Source organism: Dama dama, chromosome 23, assembly GCF_033118175.1.
Source record: "Dama dama isolate Ldn47 chromosome 23, ASM3311817v1, whole genome shotgun sequence".
In the NCBI taxonomy this organism is placed as follows: Eukaryota; Metazoa; Chordata; class Mammalia; order Artiodactyla; family Cervidae; genus Dama; species Dama dama.
The window spans coordinates 39909830-39931429 of NC_083703.1; the positions used below are offsets into that span (position 1 = coordinate 39909830).

The 21600-nt window shown below is 47.2% G+C and overlaps 1 protein-coding gene across 12 annotated transcripts in view; it reads left to right on the forward strand.

Annotated features, from left to right (window-relative positions):
• Window positions 1-21600, forward strand: part of RIN2 (Ras and Rab interactor 2) — a 212378-nt gene that overhangs the window by 138713 nt on the left and 52065 nt on the right. For 8 of the 12 annotated variants that reach the window (XM_061126432.1, XM_061126431.1, XM_061126430.1 and 5 more), the window contains one exon: window positions 9262-9362. The exons of 3 other annotated variants lie outside the window; for them this stretch is intronic. In XM_061126432.1, the coding sequence (XP_060982415.1) occupies window positions 9262-9362 (101 nt within the window). Of the gene's footprint in view, window positions 1-9261; window positions 9363-9409; window positions 9763-21600 lie in introns of those variants that run through there. One more of the 12 variants, XM_061126437.1, reaches the window with a different exon arrangement.

The following is a 21600-nucleotide window of genomic DNA, read 5'->3' on the forward strand; positions in this document are numbered from 1 at the left end:
AGGGACTGTTCCAAAGAGGCAAAGGAGGAGCCAGGATACACAGCAGTTTTTACAACAAAGAATGAGTAGCTGGGACATCAAAATATTACTGTTAACTAAAGAAAAAGACATCTCTAGTTGATGAATTTAGCACTTTCCTATGAGAAAGAAGCAAGAGTCTGGGATCATTGAAATCATTTCTTGGTGTGCACCTTTCTATCTACCTTAGTATCCTGTTTTTCTCCACCCTGAATCCCGCCAGGGTGCACAATCTGGGAGCTACAGTGGCTGAGGGCTTGATGGCCATGACATCCTTTGTTTACTGACATGACAGGTGACACTCTTCATCCACTGCTTCAGTAATCTTTGGTGATTGTGATCTTAGTTCTCTGAGCAGGCATGGAATCCCCAACCCCTGCCCTGGAAGCACAGAGTCTTAAGCACTGGGCCACCAGGAAAGTACAAATAACCCATGATTTCATGGAAATATATTCATGTATTATGTCTGTAATTATAATTAAAATTTCACAAACATCAATGCAAACACTCTTGGGAGAGGGCTTCCCTGGTAGATCAGATGGTAAAGAAAGTGAAGTGAAGACACTCAGTCGTGTCCGACTCTTTGCGACCCCGTGGACTGTAGCCTATTAGGCTCCTCGGTCCATGGGATTTTCCAGGCAAGAGTACTGGAGTGGGGTGCCATTTCCTGCTCCAGGATGGTAATGAATCTGCCTGCAGATGCAGGAGACTCAGGTTCAATCCCTGGGTTGGGAAGATCCCCTGGAGAAGGAAATAGCAACCCACTCCAATATTCTTGCCTGGAGAATCCCCAGGACAGATGAGCCTAGGGAACTACAGTCCACGGGGTGGCAAAGAGTCAGACGTGACTGAGCAACTAACACATAAAAACAAAACAGAAAAAGGGCCAGATTCCAAGATGGTCCAGTGTCACCCCCCAGACTCCTTTGCAAGTGAAGGCAAGCACCCTTCATTACCTCTTTGTTTCCATGGTGATGGTTCCTGGGGGGCAGAAATCTTCTGAGAGTTTGTAGGAAGCCAATTATTTTCCAGATTGCTTTAGGAAAACTGCAGCATGGGGTGTGCCTGCTAGACCTGGGAGGCTCCACCAGCTCAGGGGAAACAGACAGGAAAGGCAGTTGTGAGGGTCAGTGGTTGTTTGTGACCTGGAGGTGGGTCTAAGCCCACAGAGCTGATAAGATTGTCAAGGCGCATCATATCCCAAGGTCAACTCGATGCACTTGGGGAATAGAAATTCTGACTCCTGGCGGGAGTCAGGCACTTAACTTGTCCCACACCTTAGGATTCAAGTCTTCGTCTGTCAGTGACACATCTTTTCAAGAACCGCTGATAACATTCCTGAGTTAGTCCTGGAATTCCTATATCAGAACTTGCTCTATAAGCGCTTTCTTTTTCACTTGACCTTCAAGAGAATCTCTCTCCTCTTATCTAGCTCTAAAATAAAGAAAGCAAGATTGAGGCCCTCCTCTTCCCCTCCCTCCAGCCTGCCCTGCAAGCAGGGGTGTCAGACAACTTCTCTCCTGGTCCATCAGTTCATTGGGAAAAATTGTTATTTAGTGGGCAGATCTCGATCTTAGAGACTTTTGGGCAGACAGGTAGAAGGAGGGTTGGAGTCAGGAACACTAGTGTTTTGTAGGTCCATCCACTGGGGATGAAACGGCCTCTTTGCAGCAGGGAGGTGTATGAATCTGTTTTAAGTGTCAGCTTTATCAGCTCTCTGCTTCCTAGCGGGTCACCATTCATATAAAGAGAGGACTGAACTAGGAAGAAAATGTGAGAGCATTTAGGGGCAGGCTCCAAGATATTTTCATCTTGTCATCCTTTATACTCATCCATAGCATCCTGATGCTTCAGTAAACAATGATGTCACAGTTATCAGCAATTCCAGACTTCCAGGGCACTCAGGAAGGAGGAAAAATACCTGAGATCTAACAGCCATTAGATTGCAACCACTCCCTTCAGTGAGCCCAAGGGAGCTCAGTTTAGATCAGTTGCTCAGTTGTGTCCGACTCTTTGCGACCCCATGGACTGCAGCATGCCAGGCCTCCCTGTCCATCACCAACTCCCAGAGTTTACTCAAACTCATGTCCATCACGTCAGTGATGCCCCAACCATCTGATCTTCTGTCATCCCCTTCTCCTCCTGCCTTCAATCTTTCCCAGCATCAGGGTCTTTTCCAGCCCTAGCATCAGGGGTTTAGGAATAAGTGGGTACAGAGGGATTCAGGACTCAGCTGACAGGGGTCAGGCTGGGATTGGAGGGTAGGTCTTTCTGAGCCCTCTTTCGACTTAAGAAAAATAGTCGCAACCTAAAAGTTGAGAGTTACGTTTTATTCCATGGAAATGTTTAGGACTTAAGCCTGGGAGGCAGCGTCTCAAGTAGCCTTGAGAGAATTGCTCCGGGGGAGGGGGGTGAGGGAGTCACCAGGTTATATAGAAGTTTTGCAACAAAGGGCAGGTAGTCTGAACATCAAAAGTATTTTTGTGAATTAAAGAGAACCAGATATCGCAAGGAATTTAGCACTTTTCTGTATATGGGAAGATGCAGGAGTCTGAGCTCACTGAAATCATTCCTTTCATGTGCATCTCAACTATCTGGGGCCAGTGTCCTGGGTGTTTTTTTCCCATATCCTGAGCTCCAACCAGTCCATCCTAAAGGAAATCAGTCCTGAATATTCATTGGAAGAACTGATGCTGAAGCTAAAACTCCAGTACTTTGGCCACCTGATGTGAAGAACTGACTCACTGGAAAAGACCCTGATGCTGGGAAAGATTGAAGGCAGGAGAAGGGGATGACAGAAGATCAGATGGTTGGGGCATCACTGACTTGATGGACATGAGTTTGAGTAAACTCTGGGAGTTGGTGATGGACAGGGAGGCCTGGCGTGCTGCAGTCCATGGGGTCGCAAAGAGTCGGACACAACTGAGCAACTGAACTAAACTGAGCTCCCTTGGGCTCACTGAAGGGAGTGGTTGCAATCTGATGGCTGTTAGATCTCAGGTATTTTTCCTCCTTCCTGAGTGCCCTGGAAGTCTGGAATTGCTGATAACTGTGACATCATTGTTTACTGAAGCATCAGTGTTTACAGGAAGCACTTCATTTCTCTGTCAGGTAGGGGCTGCAAAGCGGGCTGCCTCACACGCTATACCCTCTGCTCCTGGAAGTGTGGCCCCAAAGGTGAGGTTCCCCCAACAGGGACATGACCCACCCAGAATAATCCCAGATTGGTCCACATCAGTGTAGACTGCTGGGCCTGGCTGGAGCCGCACAAGTTCCATGTTGTCCAGGTGGAGCCCTGGGTGTGATCTCGGGAAAGAACCTGGGGCTTTCCGAATTCTCCTTCCCTTGGCCTGGCTGCAGGGTAGGGTGAAACTCATCCCAAGGAGCACTTCCTGAGCTTTGTTCTGGAGCCCAGGGCGGGGGGCGCTGGCTTTCTGAGCAGAATGATGTAGAGAAGGGACTTAGAGACCCAGCCCCAAGCCTGTTCCCCCTGTGGCAGATGCAGAAGCAGCTGCAACCACACGTCTCCCTGTTCCGCACACCAGCCCTGAGGGGTATACAGAACACAGGCCATGCCCAGACTTTCTCTGGGCAGGCTCTCTGTGCCCTGACCGTGTTGCTGCTTGTGGGGTTTTCTGGAGATAACATAGCTACTGTGTTTTGAACAAGAACTACTTTCTCACCGGCTCTGTGCCCTGAAACCTGAGACCCATCTCTGGTGCCAGTTCACTGAGTAACAGCCGTCTGGCTGTGTTGTCACCCCCTCGGGCGCCCACACATGTCCAGGGCGGCCAAACAGGGTTGTGGAAAGCCACACTGGCTTCCAGCTTGGCACATGTGTAGGCAGCCCCTTCCCCCAGAGGAGTTCTAACAGAGACCCGTATGTGCTGGGGTCTCAGGTTGTGTAAGTGGATTTGGAGAAACTCTGATGAAGCAGCTTACACTGAAACTGACTGCTGTTGGCTTTAACACAGGAAAAGGCTAAAACTCGGTTGTCACTGCTCCCCCTTCAGTGGCTGGTAAGTTATCCCTGTTTGCCCTCAAAGAGTGAAATCTGGAAGAACACGAGAGCATAAGGGGTGAGGTCAAACATCTTCGGGATTAAAACCAATCAAACACCCCTGTATCTGGGAACAGTGGTGGGGAGCAGCTTACATCCCATCAGGGACCTCTGGGCTGACCTCAGGGAGCAGCAGACATTTTAGGATGACTCTTGCTTGTTGCTGGAGGCCTGGCTCTGAAACCCTAGGCTCTGGTCCATCCGTCAGGTAAATCTGTGCCATCCAATGGATGAGTTGGGGTCAAAAGGGGTGGAGAGGGGAGATGGAGGGGGTGAAAACGCCCTCAATCCAGCGAGAGTGTCCCAGAGTCATCTAGCCACGGCAACCTCTGTGTCATCCACCTACATGTCTTGGGGTCCCGACACTTCGCTTCTGCTTTACAGAAAAGCTGTGGTTTGCCATCTGGGTGCTGCTAAGTGACAACCAGTTTCTATTGTGTGTTTCAGACAAAGAAAGCTAGCTGGAGGGGTCAGCTGCTTCTTTCAGGGAAAGCCATTCAGTTCATGATGGTGGCTGTGAAGGGGACTGAGGGCAGAAAGGATGAATGTGCTGGGGTGGGAATCTTCCCTTTAAGATTTGCCGGGGGTCGAGGTTGGGCCTCCCTAGGGCAGGCCTGCCTGCTCCCTCATGGGCCATGTGTGACCTTCCTGCCCTAGAAAGGGGAGGAGGGACCCCTGCACAGACACTCAGACACCCCCAGCACACCCTACTCACTCCCACCTTTTTAGTCCTTCCTTTTTCCATTTTCCTACATATTCACCCTCTTTCTTATATACCTAATAAGTTTGATGATGAAGTCAATTAAGCATAGAGAAAATCACATGATATTACACGCATCACTAGCTCCATCCTATATCATCATTTTGCCATATTACTTTAAGAAATGAAGTGCTGCAGGTGGCTGAGATGCTCTACCTGTGCGTACCTCCACCCACCTGTGCACACCTCTATCCACCTGTGCACACCTCCATTCACTTCTCTTCCTGAGAACTAAGATGATTAACCCTATACTGCATCTTGGAGTCATCTATTTTCATGTATGTATCTACAAACACTCAATAGTACAATTTTGCTTAGTTTTAAAGTTCATATACTCATCTCACATGCTAGTAAAGTAATGCTCAAAATTCTCCAAGCCAGGCTTCAGCAATATGTGAACCATGAACTTCCACATGTTCAAGCTGGTTTTAGAAAAGGCAGAGGAACCAGAGATCAAATTGCCAACATCTGTTAGATCATAGAAAAACATCTATTTCTGCTTTATTGACTATGCCAAAGCCTTTGACTGTGTGGATCACAATAAACTGTGGAAAATTCTGAAAGAGATGGGAAGACCAGACCACCTGACCTGCCTCTTGAGAAACCTATTTGCAGGTCAGGAAGCAACAGTTAGAACTGAACATGGAACAACAGACTGGTTCCAAATAGGAAAAGCAGTCCGTCAAGGCTGTATATTGTCACCCTGCTTATTTAACTTACATGCAGAGTACATCATGAGAAACACTGGACTGGAAGAAGCACAAGCTGGAATCAAGATTGCCGGGAGAAATATCAATAACCTCAGATATGCAGATGACACCACCCTTATGGCAGAAAGTGAAGAGGAACTAAGAAGCCTCTTGATGAAAGTGAAAGAGGAGAGTGAAAAAGTTGGCTTAAAGCTCAACATTCGGGAAACTAAGATCATGGCATCTGGTCCCATCACTTCATGGGAAATAGATGGGGAAACAGTGGAAGCAGTGTCAGACTTTATTTTTTTGGGCTCCAAAATCACTGCAGATGGTGATTGCAGCCATGAAATTAAAAGACGCTTACTCCTTGGAAGGAAAGTTATGAGCAACCTAGACAGCATATTAAAAAGCAGAGACATTACTTTGCCAACAAAGGTCCATCTAGTCAAGGCTATGGTTTTTCCAGTGGTCATGTATGGATGCAAGAGTTGGACTGTGAAGAAAGCTGAGCACCGAAAAATTGATGCTTTTGAACTGTGGTGTTGAGGAAGACTCTTGAGAGTCCCTTGGACTGCAAGGAGATCCAACCAGTCCATCCTAAAGGAGATCTGTCCTGGCTGTTCACTGGAAGGACTGATGCTGAAGCTGAATCTCCAGTACTTTGACCACCTCATGTGAAGAGCTGACTCATTGGAAAAGACCCTGATGCTGGGAGGGATTGGGGGCAGGAGGAGAAGGGGATGACAAAGGATGAGATGGCTGGATGGCATCATCGACTCAATGGACATGAGTTTGAGTGAACTCTGGGAGTTGGTGACGGACAGGGAGGCCTGGTGTGCTGCGATTCATGGGGTCGCAAAGAGTCGGACACAACTGAACAACTGAACTGAGCTGAACTGAAACTTCATATACTGAGTGTAATTTGTTTCACTTTTTTTTTTTTTTTTTTGCTTTTATGAAAACTTGTTTGAGCTTTTGCCTGTGTGTTGATGTATATAATCTGGTTCTTTATCTTTGTTTTTCTTTTTTTTTTTTTCGCTATGCCGGGCAAGTTTACGGGATTTTATTTCCCTAATCCAGGATTGATCCCATGCCCTTTGCTGTGGAAATGCAGAGTCTTAACCACTAGACCGCCAGCGAGGTCCTAGTTCATTCATTTTAACTGCTGTGGAGTATTCTATACCTCCATTTATCCAGTATCTCCAATTGGTGGATATTTAGGTGCTTATAATTCAGTTTTGTTACAAGCAGCGGTGTGGCCAATATTCTCATCTCACCCAGGGGCGTGGGTTTCTCAAGCATGAGAGTCTGTGTCTCTATAAGGTACCACACTGCTTTCCAACGTGCTCGCAAAACATGCCTCCAGCAACATGTGAGCGGTCCTATTTTCCCACATCCTCAAGGATTTGACATTGTCAGACTTGTAATGTTTGCCTCTGGAATGTGTCTCAAAGGAAATCCCCTTATCTCCTCTTGTAAGGCCCCAGTGCTTCCAGAAACTCCACCTACAGCCTGCACCCCAGTCACACACAAAGGGGATGGTCTTGGCTGGCCTCCCGTCCCCTGACCTCTAAGTGCTGAGAGTGCACCCAGCTGTTTGCTGGGGCCCCTCTCCATCCCCCACCCCCCATAGGTAGTCTCTCCTCGTCACAGTGACCTATTCCAGTGACTTCCAAATGTTTAAGTTGTTTCACCCTTCGTATTAGAAGTAACTTAATACATTTAATTGATGACCAACAAGCAACTCAGTTAAAACTTAACCTGTGCAATGTCCAGCTGGGCTTCTTCCTCAAATCTGATCCTTCCCCATTTCTTCCACAGTGAAAGGCACTATCATCTATCTAATTGCTCAAGCCAACAACTTAGTAGTGGCCTTAAGACTTCTCTCCCCCAACACCCACATTCAATCCATCTATCAGTTTCCATGTCCAGTGATTCCTGGATGTCCCCCCCTTCTCTCTGATACCACTCTGGTTCACACCACCGTCTTCTCTTGCCTGGACCATTGCCGTTGCCTCCTAACTAGTTTTGCTGCTTCTCCTTACAAACCCCGTGTAGCCAGCAGCCAAGGGATCTTTTTAGAACATAAAACAAGTAAAATGGCCATTCCCCTAGTAAAGCCCTCCAATGGTTCTCAGTTGAAAACTCAAATCCAAGGGTACTGTAATCTAGAAGGTTCACATGGTCTGGTGGCAGACAGACCACAGCCTCCCACAAACTTCCCTCGCCTCTGGGACTCTGTGTAGAGGGCTCCTCCCCTGATCTTTCCTTGGCTCCCATGTCATTCAGGGCTTCATCACTTCCTCAAAGACCTGTCCTGACCACCCACCATAGCTAGGGTGACCCTTTAGCTGCTGCCTACAGCATCACTCAATTCTCTTTTCGTTCTGTAACTTCTCGATGCTAAGTGCTGTCATGGAGTGTCATGAAGAGAGTAGCCATAACATTCTGAATGAATGAATAGATGAGGGTCAACATTTTGATACAGCCTATAGACTCAAAATGAAATTTCTTCCAGAGTCTGGGTGGGATAAAAGTTGCTTTAGGCAAGATGACAACATCTTTAAGCTAGAACAACAATTCTCAAGCATTTTATCCCCGGGACCCCTTTACACTGTGAAAAATTACGAAGGGCTTGACGTGTGGGTTACACCTACAGATATCTACTATATTAGGAAAGAAATAATTTAAATGTTTGTTTTAAAATATTAATTGGTTTCCTGTTGACATAAGTAACATTTATATGAAAACATCTGTTAATTTAGCTGCTAAGTTGTATCCAACTCTTTTGTGACCCTATGGACTGTAGTCTGCCAAGCTCCTCTGTCCATGGGACTTCCCAGGCAAGAATACTGGAGTGGGTTGCCATTTCCTTTTCCAAGGGGTCTTCCCAATTCAGACTGAACCTATGTCTCCCGCAGTGCAGGTGGATTCTTTACCACTGAGCCACCTGGGAAGCCCCACATGAGAAAATAACTACATTTTTTAAAAAAATGAATGAGCAGTGACACTTTGAGTAGGTAGCTGTTCCACAGATCCTGGTTAGCATCATGAAGAGTCTTTGAATGAGTGGACGTGGGGAGGAAGGGGGGCTCAAGAATTCAGACCAAACTTCAGGGTCAGATGTAGCTTCTTCCCAAGCATGTAGGCAAGGCATGCAAGACCACACAAGCCTTCTCCAAGAAGAAGACACGTTTCCCCATCTCTTCCCCTGCGGCTCCCTGGCTGCCCGCTCACCCACTCCTGCCCCCACACAACCCTCTCTCTTCCCTTTCCCCGAACAAGTCATTGGAAGCTGATTTGCCATCTGTGTATATCTTTGAAATAGACATCTTTCTGTAACCAGAATAAGGATGGTATAAAGTTTAACCCAGGGCATCCATTTTGACTGTTCACTTTGACAATATAAATATTGAAGCCTGGTTTCACCAAGATTTGTTTATTCCTCTTTGTATTCATGTTGAGAAAGCAAACTGGGTGTCATATTTTTTACTTTATTTATGTCATATTTTAGGGTGATACCGAAACCTAAGTTCTTCCTCTTTCTCAGAAGCTGCCCCCTCCCTGTTTCCCCCCTTCTCTGGGTGAAGGAAATTCACAAAGCCAGGATTTAAAAAAAAAAGAAAAGAAAAGTGGTCATCTCTGTGCTCCTATTGAAGTGGCTGACGCTGCCCAGCTCTGGGCACGCCTCTTCCACTTCCTGACGTCACACTATTTTTGTCTTTGAATAGCTCATTGACACAATCGCCTCGGAGATCGGCGAACTGAAACAGGAGATGGTGCAGACAGATGCCAGCCTGGAAAATGGCCTGGGACCCACCGAAGCCCACAGGTGACCGAGGCGATTAGGCATCGGGGACGCGATGGGGGCAACGTGACCCTGGTAGCCGCGGGGATAGCTGTTCCGGTCGCCTGGCAGGTTTGGGAACTGGGGGTGTGGTGGCCACTCCAGAAGAATCTTCTGTAGGAGGTGGGAGTGGCCTAGGAACCAGTTGTCTGGGTTCACGTTCATCCCTCCGAAGGCACTTGAACTTTACACCTTCTCCATTCCTCTTGGCATCAGAACCCGGAAACCTAAAGTTCTGTCTGCCACCTCCACCTTCTCACAGTGATGGAAACAGTAACGCAGCGGGAGCCTCCGTGTGCAAAACAGAATTCAGTGTAGCCCGTGTCTTGTCTCCAGAAGGTTTAAAGGGAGCAGTAAAGAGGATGGACTCGTTTTGCATTCTCAGGTCAGAAAAAACCCTAGCACCTTCCGTGGCCCTTCGCCTGAAATGTGACCCAGCGTATTGGAAATTGGATGTGGTTGTAAGTGATGAAGAAAGGCACTGGTTACCTGTGTTACGTTGTGTTCATAACGCACAAGGTCTAAGTAGGTAGTTAAGGACTGGCATTTTCTGCAGAATGAGGATACAGAGGTTGGGAGCGGGCAGGCTAGAGGAGAGTCCCCAAACCTCTTTCAGTTCTTGGAAGCTCTAGTTCTTTGCAAGGACAGGAGGGCATAGTCAGTAGAATATGCCATGGACACTTGGTGCCTCGGAGACCAGATTCGTTAGCAGCTTCCCCTTTTTCTCAGGAAATGGGGTTGAGGCTGCCTGGTGCAGTGCGAGGGTGAGATTTTTAGAGTTGGTTTTGCTTGCAAGTCATGAGCTGGGCAGGAGGAGTCCTGCAGAGACAGGCAAACCAGGTGAATCTGGTTGTCTGGGCAAGTTTCATACCAGCCCGACTTGTTCCTGCTGTAGAGGGAAAACTGGCCGACCCAGGGAGGCACCCTGCCACCCTGCAGCTGAGAGTCTGTGCGTCCACACCCTGAGTCTCTGGAGGAATGTGTCCTCCCTTAACTATGCAAATACTCTGTGCTATCTGTCTTCTCTCCTTTTGTACAAAAATGCTGGAGGTAGACCAGATGGTCCTCCACTTGGCATTCTGTGACTTCCCCTTGACTTTGGTATGAACAGTTTTGATGGGTTCATTTTTTCCCCATAAACTCGACAAATACACAATGATTTTTTTTGATCAGAGATTTTCTGCCCCATGTTCACTGTAGTTCCAGACTCCATGGAACTTTTAGCCAGGTTTTTTCTCTTCACCTTTAACATCTCCTTTAAGGTTTTTAAATTTAAGAATGACTATAAACATTCCACAAAATCTTTTTTTCTTTTTCATGTTAGTGTCAGTTATTCTTGAATGCTACACTGGTTGGTACGGAATTTATGAATTTTAAAGGCTTTTTAAAAATGGGGAACAGGAAAGTTGAGATTATTTTTTTTAATTTGCTTTTTAATTGAAGGATAATTGTTTTACAATGTTGTGTTGGTTTCCACCAAACATCGACATGACTCAGTCACAGGTTTACCCATGTCCCCTCCCACTTGAATAGCCATGGCACCTCCCTCCCCATCCCACCCCTCTGGGTTGTTACAGAGCCCCGTTTGAGTTCCCTGAGTCCTACGGAAAATTCCCCTTGGCTATCTATTTTACATATGGTAATGTCTGTTTCCAAGATTATCTTTAACAATGTATATGGTGTTTACCACGTGTGGTCCACTGTTGTAAGTACATTATAGCTGCCAGCTCATTGAATCTCCAAACGACCCTTGAAGGAAACTCTATTGTGACCCTAGTTCTGCTGATTTGGGACCCATGTGACATGGAAAAAAGCCCACCTGAGAAGCCTCTGGATTCTGTGCTGGGATCTCTCACTGACTGTTTGGAGCATGGCACAGTGACTTAGTTTTAAGCCCTCCATTTTGCCCAGTGGAGAAGTCAGGAGAGGCAGATGATGGAGAGGTCCTGCAAGGAGGACTCTGAGCTGTTTGCAAATGAGGGCAGAGCAGAACTGTGGTTACAGGGTGACAGTGGGTCAGCCTGGCACAGAGCACCCTGAAGGGCAGATGACCAGGAAGCAGTGGGAGTGAGGGGAGCAGAACCCAGTCAAATGAGAGCCTTGTAGAGAGAAGACACACCCCAACCCCATCCCACCCTCATCCCCTACCCCCACCCCCAGACCTGGGCAGGGAACCTTCTGGTGGCTGCAGGAGGGCATCCCAGTCACCTTCCTTTGTGACATCACTTATGGTGAGGGTGCCAGGGCGCTGTGGGCTAACCTCACCTGCCCCAGGCAGTCACCAGGAATGCGAGGTGAAATACCCGCTGACTCCCCAGGTTAGGATTCGGTTCTCTGCCTGCAGTGGCTCCTCTGTGGTTAATATTGAGATGAGCTGGAGGTCTTTAACCTTTTCAGGTGTCATAGAGCCCCTCCTCGGGATAATACTTTAAATGCATAAAATAAAATATGTAGCGTGACAGCGGGAACAATTGAGATATGAGGATCAGGATTGTTAATATGTGATTTCATAGCATAGGTGCTCCTTTACTGACATGCTAAAGGCCAGGTCAGGCTGTGGGTTGAGGAGCCGCTCTCATCTGGAAGCAGAGATGAATGGATGGGAAAAAACGGAGCTTGACCTCTGAGTGCAGGCAGGACTGCAGTGACGCTGAGAACGTCTGGGACTGCTGGTGGTGATAGGGACTCAGGGGCTGAGAGCACTACTGAGATGTGTTGCCTGCATTCAAACTGGGAGAAAGTTAATTTCAGAAGGAAGCAGGTTAGTGGAAGTAAAGATGACCCTTTTTTGTATCCATGGTCAGCTCCCACCTTCTGTCCCCTGCAGGGATACTTGTGGGCTTCGGGGGCACCAGGCTCCCTGGTCTCCTCTCGCCTTGCCTGCCACTGGCTGCTTCCTCCTCGTCCCCATGCCCACCTGATCCTGGGGTCCCCAGAGGCCTCCGCACTAACCCCTTTCCTTTCTGAATAGGAGCCTCAGTGTCCATATCAGTAAAATGGGGACAGTAACGGAGCTTTACCTCTGAGTTGTTAGGAAGACTGAGTTAATAGCTGTGAAGCACTTGGCCCAGTGTCAGCACGTGGTAAGCACAGTATCTTGTTCACAGAGACATCTCTAGAGCAACTTCCTATGTGACCCTATCCGGGCTTATGGCTTATGATCCAACCATAGGTTAAATAGAATCTTTTTGGTTCCACTTCCTCTTACCTCTCTCCATCTCATCCATCCATTGTTATGAGCATTCCCACCTCCAGAACATTCCCAGATTCCCAGCTTGTATTCATCCCTAGGCTGGTCCTCTGTTGGATCCACATGTTGCATCCAGCTGCCCACAGCCTGACCCTTGGCATTTCAAACTTAACAAAGACCAGGACTGAGCCCTTGGTTTCCCTTCACAAACGCATCAATCCTGACACTTGTTGTCTCATAACTGCCTTCCCCTCTGTCTCCAAACCCTGGCAGTTCTGCCAGTAAGATAGATCCAGGGTGGAACCACTCCTCATCCCCACTGCAGTAGACACTGCCTGCTGCTCCTGCTTTATTTTCACCAATTCACCACCTCTGAGCTGTTTGTTGTTGTTGTTGTTGTTGTTGTTTTAATTTTTGGCACAGCTCCCGAGGCATGTGGGACTTTAGTTCCTGGACCAGGGATCAAATCTGTACTCCCTGCATTAGAAGGTGGAGTCTTAAACACTGGACTGCTAGGGAAGTCCCTCTGAACTGTTATCTAAGTCAGAGGGTAATCTGACTTTAGTTCATCTGAATCCAAGTCACGTCCCTCGTGTTCAAAGTCCTTTAGTAGTTTTTCATTTAAAACCAAAATCTTCACCATGGCCTTCAGTCCTATGGGGATCCAACCCCCTCCCTGCCCCCCATATCTCTTCTGACAGTGTCCCCTGCTCTGTCTACTCCAGCCCCTGGGCTCCTGGCCAAGCAAGCTCCCACCTCCCAGACTTCATCCTTCTGTTCCTTCTGCCTGGAATGCCCTTCCTGCAAGAAGCAGTCACCCATGGACTCTCCTTTCTTCTGTCCCCTCAGCTGGCTGCTGTTATTTTTTTTTTAATATTAATTTATTTCTTTGGCTGCATTGGGTCTTCGTTGCAGCCACCTGTGGAATCTTCATTGCATCTTGCAGGAACCTTCATTTGAGGCTCATGGACTCTCTAGTTGTGGAGTGGGGGCTCTTAGTTCTCCAACCAGGGATTGAACCTGTGTCCCCTGTATTGCAAGGCAGATGCTTAACCCCTGGACCACCAGGGGAGTCTTTGGCTTTATTCAAATCTGTAGAACTTGTACAGACCAGAAATGGACTCACTGGCTTGCATGTGTCTTCTGCCCCCGGCACTAAAAAGTACGCTGTGTGAGGGCAGAGACTTCGTCTGTGCCCAGAGCTGTTTTTTTTCAACACACAGGATGGTGTCTGGCAGGTAGCATTACTTGGTAAACATTCAGTGAATGGGAAAATGACAGTCGCCAGCCCCTTTGAGATTCTAAACATATTCAAGCATCAGAAGCCTCTTGGAGGAGCAAGATGCCAGGCTCATAAAGCAGTTAGGGGACCTCAGTTCAGTTCAGTTCAGTCGCTCAGTTGTGTCCAACTCTTCACGACCCCATGAACTGCAGTATGCCAGGCTTCCCTGTCCTTCACCAACTCCCAGAGCTTGCTCAAACTCATGTCCATTGAGTCAGTGATGCCATCCAACCATCTCATCCTCTGTCATCCCCTTCTCCTGCCTTCAATCTTTCCCGGCATCAGGGTCTTTTCAAATGAGTCAGCTCTTTGCATCAGGTGGCCAAAGTATTGGAATTTCAGCTTTAGCGTCCATCCTTCTAATGAATATTCAGGACTGATTTCCTTTAGGATGGACTGGTTGGATCTCCTTGCAGTCCAAGGGACTCTCAAGAGTCTTCTCCAACACCACAGTTCAAAAGCATCAATTCTTCAGTGCTCAGCTTTCTTTATGGTCCAACTCTCACATCCATATATGACTACTGGAACAACCATAGCTTTGACTAGATGGACATTTGTTGGTGAAGTAATGTCTCTGCTTTTTAATTTGCTGTCTAGGTTGGTCATAGCTTTTCTTTCAAGGAGAGAGCATCTTTTAATTTCTTGGCTGCAGTCACCATCTGCAGTGATTTTGGAGCCCAAGAAAATAAATTCTGGTGCATAAAGAAATAAAATGTTGAAGATGTGGGATAGGCCTTAAGCTTCCTCCAGAGCAGAGGGAGGGCCCCTCACTGTACTCCCTTCTGATCACCATACCCCAGGGGTAAACACTTTCCTGGCTTCTGTTGCCATCAGTCAGGTTTGCCTGTTTTGGGACTTGATACAACTGGAATCATACAGTGTGTATTCCATTCTATGAATACAGCACAAGTTATATTCTCCTGTTGATGGATATTGGCATTGTTTCCAGTGTGGGGCTATTTTGAATAACACTGCTGTGAACATTCTTGTGGTGTCTTTTGGGGGAACACGTGTGACAAGCTTCAGTTAGGGACATAGGAATGAATTGATGGGTTGTAGGATGCTTATATAGTCAACATTAGTAAATGGTGCCCAACAGTTTTCCAAAGTCATGTCAATTTGCGCTTACACCCACAGTGTGTGAGAGTTCTGAATGCTCTGTTCTTATGTACACTTGCTATCATCTACTTTTTTTTTTTTTAATAATTATTTACTTATTTATTTGGCTGTGCTGGGTCTTAGTTGTGGCAAGCAGGATCTTTAGTTGTGGCATGCACACTCTTAGTTGCAGTGAGTATGTGAGTGGATATTGCTTAGGTCGTGTCCAACTCTTTGCGACCCTATGGGCAGGCTCCTCTGCCCATGGGATTCTCCAGGCAAAAATACTGGAATGGGTTGCCATGCCCTTCTTCAGGGCATCTTCCCAACCCAGGGATCAAACCCACATCTCTTATATCTCCTGCATTGGCAGGTGGGTTCTTTACCACTGGTGCCACCTGAGAATCCCTAACTAAGAAGTGTATGCACCCAAAATCTGGTAGAGCTATTTTGGTTTTTTGGGGGGCTTAAATTCTTCATTTAAACTCAGATACAGTTTCCCATACAGTTTCCCATAGTTAGTAAATACATGTCCTCAACATCGGTGACTTTAAACGCAGAATTTAACGTCACTTCGTATTATTCTTTTCCATCTTTTCCTCTTGAAATACCACATGCAGAGTGACTATTCTCCACTGAGTATAGCCACTTTTGGTCCTCCGAAGGTCTTGGAGGATCTTTACATGAGGCCTTTTGGAACAAGTTCAAGTCATCAAATGCAAAATTGCTTTGTGTTTTGTCTCCTTACATAGTGTCTGTGTCAATGTGCAGTGTTAGTCAGCAAAGCAATATTTTCCTTTAGTGCTATATTTGGAAACCTGTCTGCCCCTCAGGATTTGGGGCTCATCCTTAGGTCCCACAGCATCTGAGAGCTGGCCATGCCCAGAACCAACCACACCTGTCAGAAAAGTTGATTTGCCTCCTAGGAAGCTCACAATGATCACTTGCTACAGAATCTTAGCTATATCTTGTAGCATTTTAGATTCTTTCTTTAAAAAAATGCTTATCAAAGTTTATGTTCATCTTACACATGATCTATTTCTAGGAATTATTAACACTGTTGTTGTTTTAGTCACTAAGTTGTGTCTGACTCTTTGAGACCCCCATGGCCTGTAGCCCACCTGGCTCCTTTGTCCATGGGGTTTCCTAGACAAGAAAACTGGAATGGGTTGACATTTCCTTCTCCCAGGGATCTTCCAGACCCAGGGACCAAACCCACATCTCCTGTATTGGCAGGTGTATTGTTTACCACTGAGCCACCAGGGAAGCCCCACGCATATTTCCATTAATTCTGATTTGTCAGCCCTCACCTGTTCACCTTCTTTCTCGAAGACTATCTGATGCAAACAGGACAGAGGAGCTCTTTGACTTGGGTTGAAGACCCATTTGTCTGAAACACTCAAGTGACACCATAGACACAGCTGCTCTTTCCTTCAGTGGAAGCAGGATGGTGGGGTGCTTTTGGGGGGACAGAAGCAGAAATCATTTTGCAGTAAGACAGTGACCCATCACGCCCATGAGGATATTCTGCCATGACTTGCCTGATCAGCTTTCTCCCAGTTCCTTAAGATGTTTCCTGATTTCCAACCACTATGCAAGTGTTTGGATTATGGTGTCAAGGAATTCTACATGGACTAACCAACTCTTTTCTCACACTGCTACCAAAGTGGCAACAATTAAGTTCAATTTGCGGAAAATATGTTTTGAGCGGGTGCTATTTGCTAACATACCTAGACAGGAGCCTAAAGTGTTACACAACCTAAGGAAGAAAGAATTGTCAACAAATATCATATAATGGGAAGAGGACGTAATAGTGGACTGTGCCAGATGTCCTGGGGACCTTAGCGAGAATGTGGGTAATTCCAGGTAGGAGGCGGTTTTAGCAAAGATGAGACTCAGCCTTAAAGAATGAGGTGAACAAGTGTAAGGACAACCTCTAAATCAACAGTTCCCGAAACAGTTGTTTTGCCCATTTTGACTGGTGATATTGGGGAAGGCTTTGTTTTTTTGTTTTCTTTTTCAACATTTATTTTTATTTATTTGGCTGCGCCAGGTCTTAGCTATAGCATGTGGGATCCAGTTCCTCAACCTGGGATGGAACCCAGGCCCCCTGCATTGGGAGCTCAGAGTCCTAGCCCCTGGACCACCAGCGAAGTCCTGGGGAAGGCTTTTAAAAAGAACATGTAAGATTTCTTTTTTGATCAGCAAAAACAAAACCTTTTGTACATTATGGAAAAAGCATGATGCAAAAAATAAAAATCAGTATTACCACGAACCCACCCCCTGAGATAGAGTCCCTTCTGATTGCTTGTTGGTTATTTTCATTCTTTGCCTGGTATGTGTCCTGCCAGTGTGTCCTGTGCATCTGAGTGGTAGATCGTGCATGATTTTCACTGAGTTACAAGGACTGGAAATTCTGGAAAGGCATAGTGTGTCCGAGAAGTAGATTCCGGTTTTGTTAGGGGGCTGGTGGCCCTGATCTCTCTCGGCCTTTACAGACCTTGGCTGGCCGCTGGATTGGTAGTTGACTTTGCTGCAGAACATCGGGTCAGTTAGATGCAGGGTCTGACTGAGTCTGGCTCTGAGACACCCGTGGTGTGACCCTAAGAAGAGTTTCTTTTTCATGAAGCCCCACGCTGGCCGATGCCTGGGCTCCAGGATCAGCAGGTGAGACACAGCCCGCCTGGCTCCTGCTCCTGTTTTCAGCTTCAAGGGTGCCCAGGACAATAGGTCCTTTGTTCCTTTCTTAGTTTTACAGGAATGAGGGGAGACCCTGCCAGCACGGGCTCCTATCTACCCTTTCCATCTCTCACTGGCGAGTCAGTAGCAGGAAGTTCATAAGTAAAAAAGTCACTGAATCCTTCTCCTTTCCTGCAAGTGGTGGGGCCGCGTCCCCTGATGTTCCCTTTCCTGTGCTGTTCTCTCCAACTGGTCCTCAGTAGATGGAGCTTTTTTATGAAAATCCTCCTGTCACTGCTTTTAGAAATCTTGTTGAGAAAGTCAAGGCCTCCCCTCCTCCCCCAGCAAGTAACAACCCTTGGCTAGTGGGGGATAAAGCCCATCACCCCAAATCTGTTCATCTTTGTCCTTGCAGAGTTCAAGGGGACAAAAAAGCCTTGGGGAATGAAAATACCCATTTTTGTGGTGTAGGGAAACTGCACAATTCAGGCCTGGGCCCAGTTCTACCAGTTTCTAGCGTTTGACCTCAAAGAAGGAGATGGCCTCTAGTTTCCTCTAGATGGCCTTTAATTTCCCTTCAATGAAGGTAGACATGCCATGATCCTTATGAGAACATGCCACCTCCCAGGCCTCTGCCCATCACGTTTCCATCCCAGGTGGTGGGTCAGAATCTTCTCAGCTCACCTGGCAAGTTCTCTGTTATAAACTGAGAAAGGAGCCACATACAGCCAGAATGAACTAGGGCCCCCTTCTCCAGACTGGAACACTACACAGTGGGTTTTATTTTGACTTCACACATTCTAAAGAAGTGTTTGCCTGACTGAGAGTGTTAGGAAATCATTGTACATCAGCTACCAGGTATCTCTGAAATGAAAGGTTTTCTGGGAAATTTATGTTTGCTATATATATGTGTGTGTGTGTTTAGCAAAATTTGGAATTGGTCCCTTTGCCAGAAATTTTTATTAGATGTATCTCTTTGGGATGAGCTGGTCTTTTCTCTGTATCTCTACATAAGAGATTTTTTCTTTTTTTAAATTAAAGTATCTGTTTCTTTATGTATTTGTTTATTCATTTGGCCACTCTGGGTCTTATTGGCAGCGTGTGGGATCTCGTTCCCTAACCAGGGATTGAACCCGTGTCCCCTGCCTGGGCAGGTGGATTCTTTATCACTGGACCACTGGACAAGTCCCAAGAAGCTTTTTCTACTAATGTTTTTCTCAGAACCTATTGATCCCTTGATGTATCTCCCACCAATCCTAGTATCTTGGCCACTGTTTAGTACTTGGAACATGTTTGGTGTCCTTTCAGTACATAAGGCAGGATCTACTGCTCCAAGAGCAAGGCTCCTCTGACTTCCGTCTGCTTCTTAAATCTGAAGACAGCCTTGCACTGGCCTCTTATAGCTGAAGGCTGAGCCCTGTGGCAGTGCTATGTCCAGGCTGCATCCTTCTTGCCATTGCAGCTGGTTGAGGCAACATCAAGAGAAGGGGCTTTGTTAGGCTGGGGAGCAGCTGAAGGCTCTACATGGGCAGATTGAGGCAGGGAGGGCCCCAGAGAGGCAGGATGCTCCTGGGAATTTCAACACAAAGACACCAGGAGAAGTAGATTTCCACCTTTCCTTTTTTTCCATCTGGAGGTTGAGAGTGGCAGGCACCAGGTCCAGGTCGGGACTCATCCCTGAGGACAGATGGAGAACACTCCAGCTAGAGGTACCCACCGGGAGCCCTCCTCTAGAAGATTCACTTTTTTTGGCTGCACTTCACAGTTTGTGGGATCTTAGTTCTCTGACCAGGGATGGGACCCCTGGTGCCCTGAAGTGAAAGTTCTGAGTGCTAACTACCGAACTGCCAAGGAATTTCCCAAGAAGGTTCACATGAAATGCTGATCAAACAAACTCCAGAATTTGTTTATAGAATAGCCTTGGAATAGTCTAGAATGAAAAAAAAAACATTGCCTTGTTTCTTTCTCTGAATTTCTAAAAATTAGGAGACACTGAGGGACACCCTGGAAACTCCTGAACAGAACTTACTCGTAGTTCTCAGGACATGTCCAGGCTCTTCTACTCAGTTCCTTTCCGATTTCATCTGTTTTAGAAACAGATTCCTTTTCTTAATAACAATCCATCTTGGGATTCTTGTGATGGGGAAACTGAGGCTGGAGGGCATGTAGTAATGAGCCCAGTCTCACAGTTATAGAGTCAGCTGGGGCTTTGATCCAAGTCTAACTACAAATGTTCTTCCCCTGAAACCAGATTGTCAGGTTCAGGGGACCCTAGGATCCAGGTCCACTTGCCTTATAAACAAGAGCATCTTGCTATTGACGCTTTCACATGTTGGGCAGGAAGTGGATGGGTTTGGTTCTGGGTCAGTAAGAATCCATTTATAACTGAATGGTGGAGCCCCAGGGGGTGTGGGCATGAGATTCCCACCTTGTTTTTTTCCAGACCTGCCTCCACCAAAGACAGCTGTCCTGTCGGGAAGGTCTTTCTCTGTCTCCTGTGTTCCACCAGCTGGAGCACACCCGGCCACTTTGGTTGGAATTCTGAGTCTCAGTCCCAGCGGTGGAGATGGTGTTTTGTATTTGGGGACCTTGAATGGAGTGCTTGGCACTGGTGCCCTTTGTCTGGTGGGTATAGAAGTACAGTTCTAGACCAAAACTCAGCAATGACATGTTTACCCTAAGCACTCCCCCCACCCCCACCCCGCCCTTGCTGCTCCACGGGAGGCTGGAGAGGGTGTGTCCCTGAGGGAAACTCATGAGCAGTGAGATCGGGGCTGCTCTAAGTTTGGACTTGTTGTCCTGGAAGGGTCTGGGCTGCTTCCGCTACTCAACGGCAGACCCTGAGATGGCCAGAGGCCAGGGAGCTCTTGCTGGCTGCGGTAGGGAGGGAAACTTTTCTTTTCTACCCTTCTAGCTTCTTTAGTTTATTGTGGTTATTGTTACTCTTGTTTTGTTCAGTCTTTGTGACCCCAGGGACTGGGCACACCAGGCTCATCTGTCCTCCACTATCTCCCGGAGTTTGCTCAAACTCATGTCCGTTGTGTCGATGATGCCATCCAACTGTCTCATCCTCTGTCATCCCCTTCTCCTCCTGCCCTCAATATTTCCCAGCATCAGAGTCTTGTCCAATGAGTTTGGCTCTTCACGTCAGGTGACCAAAGTATTGGAGCTTCAGCATCCATCCTTCCAATGAATAGTCGAGGTTGGTTTCCTTTAAGATTGACTGGTTTGATCTCCTTGCAGTCCAGGGGACTCTCAAGAGTCTTCTCCAGCACTACAATTCAAAAGCATCGGTTCTTTAGTTGGTCTAGTAATTAAATTGACATAAGACAGATTAACAGGAGAAAACCAAATTTTGTACATACAGGGACCCCAAAGGCATGAAACTCAAGACAGTCAGGCAATCAAGTCTTGTGCCATTCTGAGCTAAGAAAGGCGTCAGGGTCAGGGACTTCAGGAGGAGAGGAGAGTTCACCCGGAGGACAGAGGAGCAGATGCTGGTAAACAGGTGTCTGCAGGGCCCAAAAGTCTTCTGTTGTGAAAGGTCACGTTTGCCGTGAGCTCCCTTCCTGGATCAGGCCTCAAGCAGAATTCTTCCAGGTAGCTCAGGGGAAGGAGGGTCTCCCTGAGTCCTTGGACCGAGTCTTCAACTTGAAATAATCCACTTGCCAAAGTGGTGTCTTCTGGGGTGGTATGTCCAGCTTCCCCTCCCCACCCATTTTCTGGTAAACATGGAGACAAGGGTCCTTTGTCTCCTGAGACCGGAACTGAGCATATGGATTCTGCCGTTGGGACCTCCCCCAGGAAAGGCCTGAGTCAGAGGGTGTGTAATGGGGGCCCAGACAGAAGCTGTGGGGATCCTGGCTCCCACTTCTCTCCACCTGCTGAGCTCCTCCCCTTCCTGACTCACAAGGAATCAGCCTCATCCGTCATCCCTGTCATGTCCAGAGCAGGCATCATGTCCACATCTGCCC